Source organism: Protomyctophum bolini (assembly GCF_963924005.1).
Source record: "Protomyctophum bolini genome assembly, chromosome: 8".
Taxonomy (NCBI): Eukaryota; Metazoa; Chordata; class Actinopteri; order Myctophiformes; family Myctophidae; genus Protomyctophum; species Protomyctophum bolini.
This window is the reverse complement of record NC_137869.1, coordinates 28,840,633-28,855,774: the sequence shown is the minus strand read 5'-3', so window position 1 is coordinate 28,855,774 and position 15,142 is coordinate 28,840,633. Positions and strand designations below refer to the sequence as shown.

General features: G+C 44.0%; 1 protein-coding gene across 1 annotated transcript in view; it reads right to left on the bottom strand.

The window, feature by feature from the left end:
• Nucleotides 1-15,142, bottom strand: part of celf5a (cugbp, Elav-like family member 5a) — a gene marked incomplete at its 5' end in the record, with an annotated part of 313,555 nt that overhangs the window by 275,183 nt on the left and 23,230 nt on the right. The window contains one exon of the mRNA XM_080770760.1: nucleotides 11,956-12,038. Coding sequence (XP_080626886.1) covers nucleotides 11,956-12,038 — 83 coding nt within the window. The remainder of the gene's footprint in view (nucleotides 1-11,955; nucleotides 12,039-15,142) is intronic.

The following is a 15,142-nucleotide window of genomic DNA, read 5'->3' as shown; positions in this document are numbered from 1 at the left end:
TTGTACTATTACTCGAACGAAAATAAAAGCTTGGGGGGGGGGGGGAGATGCAATGCAAATGAAAGACATATACTGTGTATCCCTATTCCCTGACATAATTTTATAGCTAAACGGACAGAATTCTATTTTATTTGAATGATGAAACCCAGCTGAAATTGCGGAAATGGTAATTGCGGAAATGGTGGAAATGGAAATTGCGGAAATTGCGGAAATTGAGGAAATTGCGGAAATGGAAATTGCGGAAATTGCGGAAATGGAAATTGCGGAAATTGCGGAAATGGTAATTGCGGAATTTGCGGAAATTGCTCTTCACTTATAGCTATCTATTTTCAGGTAGATTGTTTTATTTTACTCAGTCAGCCATATCACTACTCATTTTTTTTCATGAAAAAGGTCATAGCTGGGTAATCTATTTTCAGGCAAATTGTGTTTATTGTATTTTATTTTACTCAGCCATAACAATTTATTTTCTGTTAACCAACTTGCTGGCTGGCAGGCAGGCAGACAGCTACTCATAGACAGGCAGACAGACAGACAGCTACTCATGGAGAATTGGACAGGCAGGCAGTCAGACAGCTACTCATAGACAGGCAGACAGACAGCTACTCATGGAGAATTGGACAGGCAGGCAGACAGCTACTCATGGAGAATTGGACAGGCAGGCAGACAGCTACTCATGGACAATTGGACAGGCAGGAAGGCAGACAGCTACTCATAGACAGACAGACCATCTTGAAATAAATGGCCGCCATCTTTGATTTCCAAGTGGCCGTGTTTCTTTCCTTCAAAGATGATTTGTACCAAATGTCACGCTTGTATCACCATTTGAACGATTCTCCAAAAATATTAGACACTATCCAACAACCTTGATGAAATAAACCTTTGATAACTGGAATTTAAAAAGGGAAACTGAGAAAATGTAAAAAGAGAATTCTCTTATAAAAGCAACTCAAACCAAAGCTCTGCATGAGGCTATTAAAGTACATGGAATGGAATCAACTGCAGTGGAGTAGATTGCCTGCATTTCACTGGGACTTGTTTGTTCTCTAAAGGCAGGTGCAGAGAGCAGATCCAGCTCTTTGCTAAATACCCTTGGAAGCCAATCCCCCAGGGAGAAGAAGGCCTGTCTAAATATGTGGCTAATCTACCACATAGAAAAACGAGGTGAACAAAGAGAGAGAGAGAGAGAGAGAGAGAGACAGAGAGAGCTAGAGTGAGTGAGTGAGTGAGTGAGTGAGTGAGTGAGTGCGTGCGTGCGTGTGTGCGTGCGTGCGTGCCGCGTGCGTGCATGCGGGGTGTATAGAGGAAGAAGGTGGAAGAGAAGAGAAGCACCATTTGGTGGGGTCCAATAGTTAGCCCTGTGTATTTTAGTCTATTTCTGGCCGCTCCGCTTCGGGCTCTGTGTGTTTGTGCGCACAAGTTCTTGTGTGTGTGTGTGTGCGTGTGTGTGTGTGTGTGTGTGTGTGTGCGTGCGTGCGTGTGTGTCTGTGTGTGTGTGTGCGGTTCAGTTCCCAGAGGAGCACTCTGGTGCAGCAGCTCTTTAGTTTACTGCACGTACATTACACTCATGTGCCATTACCACACACACACACACACACACACACACACAGACAACTCCTCTTCCACTAACATGCCGACATACTGACACTGCTGCAGCTATATTGCCGACGTAGCCCAGTGCATCTTATGATAAGCGTGCATCAAAGTGTGCATCGTGTGAGCGTGAATTGTGGCTTTGTGGATGTTGACCCCACACACACACACACAGACGCACACACGCACACTCCCACCCACCCTCTCCCCCTGACTTCTTTTATGAGGCTGCTTCTATTAATCAGCGTGAGTTGGCTTGGGTAATAACCACGCGGATGGGCCAGGGCACAGACATAAAGCCATTAGAGGACCACAATCCGCAAAGCCTTCTTTATTGTCATCTCAATGAATCAACACAGCTTATTAAAAAGGAAAAAAAAGGAAAGAATAGGACTCGGAGATAGACTCCGGGAGCTGTCATGAGGCTCCCAAACACCCCAGCGCTGCACCCGGGGGACCACCTCACACAGTGCTTAACACACAGCGCTACCCGGGGTACCACCTGCCTCACACATGCAGTGCTTAACACACAGCCACGCTATATACAGTACTATACGGCACAACTATAGTGAGATCAACCGGTGATGCACTAGAGAGTGCATGAGAGTGTTGAGAGTGTACAAATATAGAACCAGGTGGACCGTCAAGGTTCCATTTGGCTCCATTCCATCGGAGTTACAAGAGGATAAATTCACACTGAGGATTTCACTGTGTAAGGCCATGTTCCATGTTTTATTTTTACGTCCCTCGTGTTTCCTTAAATATAGTGCAATCTTTTATCACAGAGGCACTCATAGATTTCATGTCTTTGCGAGGGTAAAAAGCTAAAGGGAACGCTTCGGTTTACATCTCAGACAAATAATGCCCATGGCTGTTATTAAAAAAAGCAAGTGTAGCATCCACAGAAAAGGTGAAATAGTGTTTCATTCGTACTTCTGGTATGGATAAATCCATACAACCGGTAGCCTTGTACAATTGTTGTACAATTCACATGGGGGGTGGGGGGGGACATAATTTAAAGAAGTGAAAAGGCCTTCGACCTGCTTTCATTTTGATGCTTTTCTCAATGCCCCCCCCCCCCCCCACACACACACACACACACACACACACACTGCACATTTCTGTCACCCGGGGGCTAAATTCAAACAAGTTCTCCTACAAGGCCCCACCCTTCCAGCACCAATTGGCTTAATGCTGACCGCCCCCCCTTCTCGAATCATCACCAGCTCCCTCCCTCTCTCTCTCTCACACGCATGCATGCACGGACACACACACACACACACACACACACACACACACACACACACACACACACACACACACACACACACACACACACATACACACACACACACACACACACACACACACACACACACACACACACACACACACAAGCCCACACTTGCACAAGAATGCAGAAAACAGCCTTGAATTATTCAGCCTGCGCGGAGTGCGCGCCAGCCAAGACGACAGGCTAGTTGCACGGGCAAGCTGGACCGTGTTGATGAGCAAGTCGATGGGATATTGTGTGTGTGTGTGTGTGTGTGTGCGCGGGCGGGTGGGCGTGCATGCGCGTGTGCGTCTGTGTGTGTGTCCAGCCCAGAGGAGGGCTGGGTGAGATACTGTGTGTAACACATTCTCAGTGTTAGTTTAACCATTTGTAACTCCCAGTGTACAAATGTACCCATAAATTAAAGCTGTATTTCTTACATTTTAAATATTTCCTTCCAGTGAAATATTTTATTTTCTGGCCAAAAAGTGTATTTTAGACGTGAAGCGTAGGCGCAGTCTTTCAACTTCCTCTTAACAGTCTTTGTTTTGGTGAGTGTATTTTATTTTATTTTTTTACTAGGCTACTCTACCAGGAGCTGCGAGCAACGGCTCAAAAGTAACATAGCGTTAAGGAGAACTCCTTCTAACGATATAGACCAGAGCTAGAGGAAGGCCAGCCTCAGTTCCACAGCGCAAGGTCGGCCGCTCTCCACAGTCATTTCTTCCAGACCGCTCCAGCGTTCCGCACACATCCTATTACAGCCGAGCTGAGGCTCACACACATACGCAACAAACACACTCACTGACATAACAAACACACACGCGCACACACACACTGGCTCGTCTTCCCTTTGCAAACCACTCATTATCACACTCTGTACTGTCAAATAACGCCATACTGTAGGTGAGGACATTCATATTTTCACCATTAATGCCCGTTTTACAGGTGTTGCCGACCAAGTTCAACTTGGCAACCTGGTACCCATCAGCACACGACCCACACTGCATCCTACATCCAGTACCACATGACAAAGAAACATCTTAATACTTTAACCGCCATTGCCGAAAGCCCTTCGGCAATTTATTTTTATAGTGCATTCGATCGACCCATAATGCTACTCACGTTAGCCAGTGCTAGCACAGCACTGGATCGTTCATCTTAGATCGTCGTCGCCATAATAATCCATTCTATCCGTTTCTTTCAATCGCCTGTATCTCCTATTCCTTGTCCCAGATGACATTTTTGGTGAAAACAGCGTTTCTTTGACGTCACAGAGCCGAGGCTGTATAGCTGCCCAGAGCTCCAGTCTGGATTCATATTGTCAATAAGGAAGGCCCCGCTCCATATAGTTTCCAATTTTAGGTCTACGGCGAAATGACCGCAAATGGCGGCTTTTCAAAATAAGAGCTCAAATTAAAAAAATGCTGGCGTGAATTAGGTCCTAATTTTTCAATAAATGATAGCAGTAAATGTGTTAAATGGTTGCAGCCACTATAAAGGACTGTACATTGCTAGATGACCGTCTGGTGGACCTGGTCTCAGACAAGATCAGAGGAGTACAGGACAGGACAACAAGAATGTATACAGTAAACACAGCACTGTAAAACTAGACTGGTTTGATCACAATGACACACATGTCAATTCACTACAAGATATTCCAAATACCCAGATATTGTGTTATTTATTGCAATTAAATTTGACTGTCACTGTCACTATGTTTGAAATAGGCTGCCCATTTGATTTGTATATGGACACTTGTTTTACATCCAAACTTATGAAATATCAGCCTTTGGTGGAACGTTATGGCATTGGGATATAATTGTCAACTTATTGTCCTGTATTTGGAAGTCTAGGCCATGTCCATAAACTTGTGCTCAGGGGTCTGCAATTGGGTGGATTGCAAAAGACAAATGCAAAAAAATTGGCTAAATACTGTTCTGCCTCTGCAGCTATTATGGGCAATCTGTCTATCTGGAGAAGGCGTTGTTTCATTTATCCTTAGGTGGCTTAAAGAAAAAACAAAACAAAAAAAAACATCCTGTCTAGTAGTGTCAAGTAGTAGTATGTCATCAATGTGCTATCTTTTCCTCTGTGTGTTAAGCATGTGCAGCGGTTGTATTTGGTTGGACCATATAATGAAACCTTCCTCTGATCAGTGTTTGGGTCTATTGTGCAGATTCAAATAAAATAATTCAAATGTGTGTAAGGAACAGCACAACATGAGTTAGAAAACAAGAGAATAAGAGGGAGACAGAGAGAGAGAGGCAAGTGGTGGGGGGGTGTTGACATTGGTGCGTGCGTGCGTGCGTGGACATAATCCTCTCCCTGCTCTCATTGGGTTTTAATGCGGATGCTATTTCCATAAACCTGCCTCCTGAATCACTGCCATCCTCTTACGCTTAGCCCGGGTCGTGCAGCGCTAATACCAGTGGCAAATGCATGCTGGGAAAACATACAGTACATCCTCTGACACCTCTCCAAGACAATCACTGTTATTCACCAGCGCTAGCACCATAACAAAGGGAGGGAGGTGGGGGGGCGTGTTCTTAGCGCTAGCAGCTAGCTACAGTCGAGCCGTGACCATTGCGATTATTTTCTTCTCGACTCGGCTGGATTTGAGGAGTGGCAGTGGGAGGATGGAGCAGTTGGCAGAGGGTTTTGTGTGTTGTGTTGTGTGGTGTGTGTGCACGCACACACACACACACACACACACACACACACACACATGCGTGTGTGCGTGCATGCGTGCGTGTGTTGGTGCATAGTGAGAAAATGCAGGATTTGCCATGATGCTGAGCTGGGTGAAGTAAATCTCCTGTAGATTTGTATAGTAGAGTGTAGAGTTTTGTAACAAACAAACGCACAAGCAAGTGCGCCGCGCGCATGCTTAGAATGTCTGAAGACTGCAAACTGACTGTGAAAAGTGGACTGACTAACTAATCAAATGGCAGATGTGGGGAATTCAACTGTTGTGGGGCGTGATTACATACAAAGTACTCTGCACTATATGCACTTTGAGTACTATGCACTTTTTTACTGATTGCCCTGTGTTTTTATTGTTCAGTGTTTTTAGGTTTTTACCATGTCTTACAGTATGTCATGTTTTTATTATATTGGAGCTTCCATACGTAAGATTTTTCACACGTATGTACCTGAACATGCAACTAAGTGAATGTGAATCTGAATGTCATCACACACACACGCACGCGCACACACACACACACACACACACACACACACACACACACACACACACACACACACACACACACACACACACACACACAACAGGCCGCTATGTGCACACGTTTGTCTTACCAGTGTTACACACCGTCCCTCGTGTTCACAGAGGGCCACTACACTGCCACGCCAGCGTGCACAATGTGCACACAGACAGACACACACTGACTTACATGATGTACTTGTACACAACCTCATCCCCTACATGCATGCACCAATGTTACGGTACACACACACAGACCATATACTGTACATACTTCAAGCACTCTCTCTCTCTCTCTCTCTCTCTCTCTCTCTCTGTAGCTGATTTGTACATCAATGCAATGCGTTGATGAACTTCAGCTTCAGTTGTAGTCTTGTAGATTTGCCATTTTGCGCTGCAGGACACTTGTGCAAGTATAATGGGCCCTTGGGGCCCTCTGTGTGAGACGTGGGGCCCTTGGGGCCCTCTGTGTGAGACGTGGGGCCCTTGGGGCTCTCTGTGTGAGACGTGTACATGTAATGCACTCAGTACGTTTAGCAGCTGGTGTCAGCTACAGAAACATTCCAACAAACATGAATTAGTGATCCAAGCTGATCGGATGACACTGACGGACCCCTCACAGGGGGGTGGCTAGGAAGGAGTTAATGACAAAATGCAGACGTTAATAACTCATAACCCGTCTCCTGGGGAATCCTAGTTTACATTAATTACACTGTAGCTCCCGGCAAACTGCATATCAAGCAGGATTCTACAAACAAACAACTGGCATGTCTACTTACCATCAAGCACCAAAGCAACAGGGGTCGTTGTGCACAGTGGTGGGAAAACAATAGTTCTTCTGAGGTAAAGGTATATCAATACCATAATACCAGAAATGCTCTGTTAAGTAAAAGTAATCATTCCAAATTTACGTGAGAAAAGTATTGGCATCAAAATATATACGTATAATATAAGTACATAAGTAAAAGCACTCTTTATGCAGAATTGACCACAAGTTTTCAAAAATGAATACAAATCTTTTGAAAATAGTAAGTAAAAGAACATTATTTGCCTCTATGATGTAGTGGAGTAAACATTAAAACTAAAACTACAGTAAAGTATACATATGTTTTGGAATAAAATGTATAATATGTTTTTTGGAGTAGGAGAGGGGTTGGGTACACTGTTGAACGGGGAGAGACTGAATAAATCACACCCGAACGTACGTACTGTATGTATATGCACTAATATAACACAGAACGCCATGACACATGGTACTCCGTAACAAAGCATTTCCACAGGCTTTAAAGTGTAAATTATACCACCAAGAAGTACCGACCTTCAAGTGCAAAATGCTGCGTTTTATTATACGCATCAATTTCACTTCAAAATTGCAACAAAAAAAATTGTAATAACTGTATCATTACATTTTTCACGTGACAATCTGTAATGTTCTGGCGAGCAACAAGGTCATACAATGAAGTGTAAATTAGGCTTCATATTGTTTTCATCACATGTGGAACGTGTACAGGTCCACAGTTCTAAAGGGCAGGGTGAATGAATACATTAACGAATGAAAATACATACCGTAGAGGTAAATATACAACCAAAAAACAATGCAGTATGAACCAAAACAATTGGTCATGCTAACAGAATTTGAATTGTACTGGGCATACAATCATACAATCTGTGGTGTGTCTGTTTCATGCCTGCAGTAAATATTACTGGAGATATTGCACTATTATAGTGCAATAACACTGGCTGCATTTCATCCGACCACATGCGTGCAGGTCTCTGTCTGTGCGTGCGTGCGTGCGCGTGTCTGAGGGTAAAGCAAATGGAAGGAAGGGGAACAGCAGTGCAGCCTGACACCCATCAACGTTGGCCTGTTACATTTCGATGACACATTGTAGGCTACCTCCAGAATAGGGGAGGCAGAAAGGAGGAGGGGGTGGGAGACTAGGGGGGTGTGTGTGTTGGGGGGGGGGGGGGTGTTGGAGCCCAGCAAGGAGGCTAAAGGAGGATTCAAGAGGTACAAGGGAAGCGTAATAGTTTCATCACCCGATGGGGGAGGCAGTACACTGAAACTTTCAAAGCCTGTGTGAGCGTGTGTGTGTGTGTGTGTGTGTGTGTGTGTGTGTGTGTGTGTGTGTGTGTGTGTGTGTGTGTGTGTGTGTGTGTGTGTGTGTGTGTGTGCGTGCGCGCGCGCCATACACGTCTGGGGGCTGCCTTTAAGCACTCGAGCGTGTGAGAATCGCTGTTGACTGTGCTCTGTGTGCAGAAAGGAAAAAACAAAACGCCAACATGTAAACACTGCACATGTACATCGATGGCAATTAAATGTTGTTAATTCCCTCCGACGTGGGAATAGTGTTGTTTTAATAAGTGCTCCACCCGGAACGGTTGTTGTTTAAGTCTTTTCGAGTGCAGATGGTTTGGAGATCTGCTCTCGTCGAGAGAGAGGGAGAGAGAGCACAAGGGGGGGAGAGAGAGAGAGAGAGAGAGAGAGAGAGAGAGAGAGAGAGAGAGAGAGAGAGAGAGAGAGAGAGATGGAGTATAGAAGTTTGGAGTATTGGTCTTGTTAGTGACCAGTGAGCCTTCTGACCTTAATTTGCACATTGACAGAGTGTGAATTTCAGACAGATAAATGATGCTAGAGTATAGAGAGAGATTGGCGAACAGATGGCCAGAGATAGAAAAATCACAATTGGTGCAATCCCCCCCCCCCACCTCTTTCTCTCTCTCTCTCTCTCTCTCTCTCTCTCTCTCTCTCTCATTACCAGGCAACAGAGCATGCACTATCCCTCTCTGTTTCTGGCGCCCCCTACTGGTACTAATAAGTCATATACTCGTGCTCATGACCAATGCCACAGGCGCATAGGCGGACACGGACATTGCTGGTTGTAGGAGTGGTTGCACCACTCAAAAACAAACAGAGTCTCTGCTAAACACACGTACGGCCTGCCGTGAACACATTCTCTGCTCTGGCATTCTCTCAAAGAACAATTCATTTTTGTTCTGTATGTTTTGTATTTCTGTTGCTCGTCTTCCCCCCCATTCCCCGAGTTACACAAGTTAATTGATTGTAGAACAGCTTCCCTCCCAATAACGAGTTACACGAGTTACGTTTTCATTGTTTAATTTACAATTAAAAATTTAATTTAATATGTTTTAAGACTTACGGGGTTTCCATCGGACAGAGTGGGATAGGTGAAGCGTTTTGACGACGTCATCGGAAAAACATCCGTCGCACTGGCATGCAAAGGGTTCTGGGAAATTGAGGCCCAATGCATTACAATGGTGGCGGTGGCATGCAGCGGGTGCGTTCCTCCTCCGCTCTGGAATATCTTTTAATACTATGACAAAGGATCACACCATTTTAAAGCGGATTTTCATGAAAAGGAACGATAATGTCGGCGCGGTCGTTCCTCAAAGGTTAGTGAAATCCAGGCAGAGAACACACACAGACTGTACAGTACTACAGTATATCACATATATATATATATATATACCAGAAATACCAGAAAGAAATATTAAAAGTTTGTGTCGGTCGACCGCCTTATTTGCGTGTTTAATGTGACGCATGTGTCTTGTTGGCTTGGTATGTCGGGCTCTTTGTCTTCTGACTGGCTGCTCGTTACTGACGCCTCTCTCAGCGGTGTAATTTCAGGAAAAATACGGGGCGGCAAGGTACCACATTACTGTAAGCTCAACCCGTCACATTGTGAGGTCATAGATCCACCATTTTCACTATTTTGTGAGGAGAAATAGAGAAAACGTTTGCGTTATAATGATATGCCCATGAATAGGGATGGCCAGGTGAAAGTGGTTAACCGTTCCCCTGCGGTGATTATACAATGGTGTTCCAGATCTCCCTGCCTAGTTTACACTAACCTTTGAAGAGCCACTGCGCCGACTCCATCGTTGCTTGCCATGAAAAGCCACTTTAAAAGGGGTGTGATCCTTCGTCGTAGTGTTGGAAAATATTGTGGCGATCACAGCAACAGAGCGGAGAAGGAGCGTGTGCGCTGCGCGGCACCGCCGCCATTGTAATGCATTGGGCCTCAATTTCCCAGAACCCTTTGCATGCCGGTGCGACGGATGGTTTTGCGATGACGTCATCAAAACGTGTCACCTATCCCACTCTGTTCGATGGAAACCCTGTATGACTTAAAACGAATTAGAAACGTGGATTAAACAATGAAAACTGAACTCGTCATTGGTAAGGAAGCAGTTCTACAGTCAATTAACTGGTATAAGTCGTGTTAGGGAGGGATAGTGTGGTTGCAGAGAAGAAAACACACATCTATAAATATTAGGGATGGGACTCGATTCAAAAAAATCTAATTAATTTGAAACATTGTAATTAATTAATCAAAATTAATCACATATTAATGGCATATCAATATTTGACCTGAGGTCACTGCTGGACCTGACCATCAGAGACCCCACCCCCTTGTGTGCATGTCTTGTTTTATTGTCATTAATATCAAATCAGTTGGTTTGGCTGCCCCTTGTCCATTACTTGAGTAGAAACAATTAATAGACAGGATACCACTGATATGGTTGACTGTACGCCATTTTCTTTTCAGATGTTTACCATTTTTCAAATTACTATTTTATTGCGGTGTCACTGAGCAGTATGGGTGGGAGGGTTAAGGGTTTTCTTTCTCTTTTTTTCTTTCATTTTTTGTTTTCTGTAAAATATATTTTTTATTCATATCACAACGTTTAATCTACAACAATTTATAATGTGTTCTCAATAAAAACCTATTTGACAAAAAAAAAAAAAGTGTAAAACTCGAAAATGCTAACAACAAACACATGAACATTTGATGTCACTACCTCTAAAGCATGGGGGGGGGGGGGGGGCGGGGGGGTATCCGATCAATGCTGACAATGTCCCTTGGAGAACAGACATGAAAAAAGTTGAATCCAAGCTTTTAAAAGGCTAGGATATCGATTGAATTGCTTTCCAAAGGGATTTTCTTTTTGTTCTCTTTTTCATCACTGGGACTCAGAAAGGAGAGCGCCGCTTGGTGTGTAGCGGGTTGCAGATGGCATGGTTGACTGCCATAGTGGATGGAGAGAAAAGATATAACGATAGACAGACTGACCGACAAACAATCATGAATGTTCATTTAACTCTCGCCAGTCATTTTTACACTCTCAGAGTGTAAATGAACTGTTGAGATCACAAAGAGAACGTGAAAGCAGGAGAGAGAGAGTGTTGGGGAGAGACCCACCCCTAGCAGAAAGAGAGTGAGAGAGAGAGAGAGAGAGAGAGAGAGAGAGAGAGAGAGAGAGAGAGAGAGAGAGTGTTGGGGAGAGACCCACCCCTAGCAGAAAGAGAGTGAGAGAGAGAGAGAGAGAGTGTTGGGGAGAGACCCACCCCTAGCAGAAAGAGAGTGAGAGAGAGAGAGAGAGTGTTGGGGAGAGACCCACCCCTAGCAGAAAGAGAGTGAGAGAGAGAGAGAGAGAGAGTGTTGGGGAGAGACCCACCCCTAGCAGAAAGAGAGTGAGAGAGAGAGAGAGAGTGTTGGGGAGAGACCCACCCCTAGCAGAAAGAGAGTGAGAGAGAGAGAGAGAGAGTGTTGGGGAGAGACCCACCCCTAGCAGAAAGAGAGTGAGAGAGAGAGAGAGAGAGTGTTGGGGAGAGACCCACCCCTAGCAGAAAGAGAGTGAGAGAGAGAGAGAGAGAGTGTTGGGGAGAGACCCACCCCTAGCAGAAAGAGAGTGAGAGAGAGAGAGAGAGTGTTGGGGAGAGACCCACCCCTAGCAGAAAGAGAGTGAGAGAGAGAGAGAGAGAGAGAGTGTTGGGGAGAGACCCACCCCTAGCAGAAAGAGAGTGAGAGAGAGAGAGAGACGTGGGGGAGAGACCTACCCCTGGCAGCGTCTTCTGTTCATGAAGGGCATTCTGAGCTTTGATGGCCGACTCCCGGGCACAGTAGGTGAGGAACGCACAACCTGCAGCACAGTTGACACACCAGGACAGAAACATATTAGTAGTGTTGTAGTCGAGTCGTAGTCGAGTAGTCAGGTTCTCATCTAGATTGTGGAACCATTGGTGCACATGTTTGTATGTCAGAAACTGAACAGTGTGGGAATGCATTTTATTATTTTTTTCTTTATATTTCCTGTTATATTGTGTTTGCACCGTTTGATTTACATCACCATTACATCACCTAATTATTTATTTTTTTAAATACAGGCAAGTCCCTTATCTCTAAATTTATTTTCCTTTTTTACTATTTAGAGAAAACAAATGGAGTAGTTCAAATAGCCAATCAACAAGCTCACAACATTTCGATGTAGATCGGCTAGCTGAAAAATGTTAAATGTTTTTCAAAATGGTAAAAAAGGCAAAGAGGTTTAGGGATAAAGGTTTAGGGTGCAAAACATGGTCTTGGCCTGGCGGAGACAATAAATGCATCATGTGCTGAAAGTGTGGCGGCCGTGTTAAGTGGTCCAATGGGTGGGTGTGAGGGTTGGGATCCCAGCCTCACAGTGAGATAAAACTCATCCAACCCACACTCGCATTCTACTTTATCTTCTATAGTATTGACATTTGCAATAATTATACTATAATGCATAAAAACTATCAGTATTTGAGAATGGTTTGGTGACAATATGCACTCTTGTACTAATGTTTGTTCTTTATTTAGTTCCTGAAATGGCAACATATGGGGCAGGGGGTGGAGTCAGCTGTGATGCAGAGGACCATACCAACAGACTTGATTGAGAAGGGGGGGATTGGGAATTGTTTAGTGATTCCAGTTGTCTCTAATTGCTGTCCACCCCTTTGTGTATTTATTGGTTTGGTCCACTACTATATAAGCCTCCCTCATGTGTCATTTGAGCAGGTCTGTTAGTTGAGTTCATTTCCAGTTTGGTTCCACGTTATTTTCATTTGAGTTATTATTATGTTGACATCTTAAGGGCCCTACAACTTCATTTGTTGAAACAAGGTTGAGAACTACTGCATTAGAATTAAGAAGATAAACCACCACCACTAACTAACACTATAGGAATATATACTGTAAGACACTTCAAAACAATAAAAGTGCACAGTGAAATGAATAGACAATGTTCCATTTGTATGCTCCGAGTTACAAATGGATAAAATAACACTGAGGTATGAGCATCGCAATAGAAACAAATAGATGAAGAAGTAAACAGATTCACAACTGCAATCACAAAGGCTTTGACGATAGGTGTTTGCTTCAAATACCCAGCAATATAAACAGATTCACAACTGCAATCACAAAGACTTTGACGTACTGTAGGTGTTTGCTTCAAATACACAGCAATACAGGAACTATAGAATATAAAGTTGCTGGATTGAAACCAGACGTTGAACAGGAAATACCTGATTAGGTGTGAAGCCAGAGGCTTGAAATATATCTATAGAATAACACAGACGGGTCGGGACTAAGCATGAAATTAGCATAAACACTGCAGAAAAGACAAGCCGTTACAGTGCATATACGGCATAACATCTATAGCTATAGCTATTTATCTATTTTCAGTAGTAGCCCGACCACAATATAATTCCAAGTTACCGAAAGCTGAAAGATAAGAGGAAACTAGTTCTACTCCTAGAGATGGAGGGGGAAAGAAATCAAGTGTGCCAGCATGCTCTGTACTGGCACGCCATCAAACTCACTCCATCAGAACATCTTGTCAGTCAAGAAAAATAAGAGCTTGCAAAAAGGGAATGTGTCTGTCGGAATAAAGGAACAAGCTAATGACAGCAGGCAACTGTGAAAGAACCAATGGTACACAGGAGAGGAGAGGAGAGGAGAGGAGAGGAGAGGAGAGGAGAGGAGAGGAGAGGAGAGGAGAGGAGAGGAGAGGAGAGGAGAGGAGAGGAGAGGAGAGGAGAGGAGAGGAGAGGAGAATGAAACAGTGGGAACTGGGGGATGGGGGCAGCCTGTCCAGCCTGCCCATCCTTAGCACCATGAAATCAGGCTCTCGCTGTCCGAAGCGCACAGCAGTCTGCCCAGCACCACAACACTGAGCTCTTCTGACAGGCCAGCAGCACAGACACAAGGAACAGAGCTGACGGAGGGTGAGAGTCAGGGATGGGGGCTTTATACCAGTCTGCGGATAAAGGGGGGAGGGAAGGTAGTCGTGTACAGTGTACACAGACAACACACACACACACACACAAATACACACACACACACACACACACACACACACACATGTATGCATGTTCGCACAAACATTGGCAAAACATATTCATATTTGCATCAGATGTAAGCAAACAAGCACACACACACACACACACACACACACACACACACACACACACACACACAGAAATATGCTTCATCCTCGCACACACACACACTCACACACCTCGGTTGCCAATACTGTAATTTATTTATGATGCTGGGAGGCAGAGAGAGACCGACACAGAGAGAAATGGAGAGATAACTGTGGCACCGAGTTTTTAAACAATCATTTATTCATATGAAAATTATCCCACATTGTCTACGACAAAGACAATCAAAAGACGACACAGCCGACAGTAAAACTAAGTTAGAGCCGGGAAAAGAAAGTACGCCTTCATAATCCCACACATTTCCAAATGCAAATCCTACACTTTGACATGCAGCAATACTTCTATTCTAACAATATGCGTGCTCTACGTAGACTGTGGAAAATTACTAAACAATCACACCTCTGCCCTCCATCATTTTCTTCCACCTTTCCTACTGAAATAAATTGCCAAGTTTGTTTGACAAAATGGGAAATTCAACGTATCTTTATTTGGTTTTTTTTCTCCTCCCCACGTGAGAACCAAATAAACAAAAAAACATGCTCTAATTAAATACATTAATCTGTGGAATATTATACAAAACAATACAATAGTGTCTATCATAGCCAAAAGACTGTCGGATTTAACAAACACTGGATTCACAGTATTAGACAATACGGATACTGTTGCCACTACAGTATGCACTATATTATTATTATATATAAAAAAAGTGTTTTTTTTTATATACGTGTACATATTTGAAAATAAATGTACATGGTCTCTGTCGTGTGGAAACCTCATATTT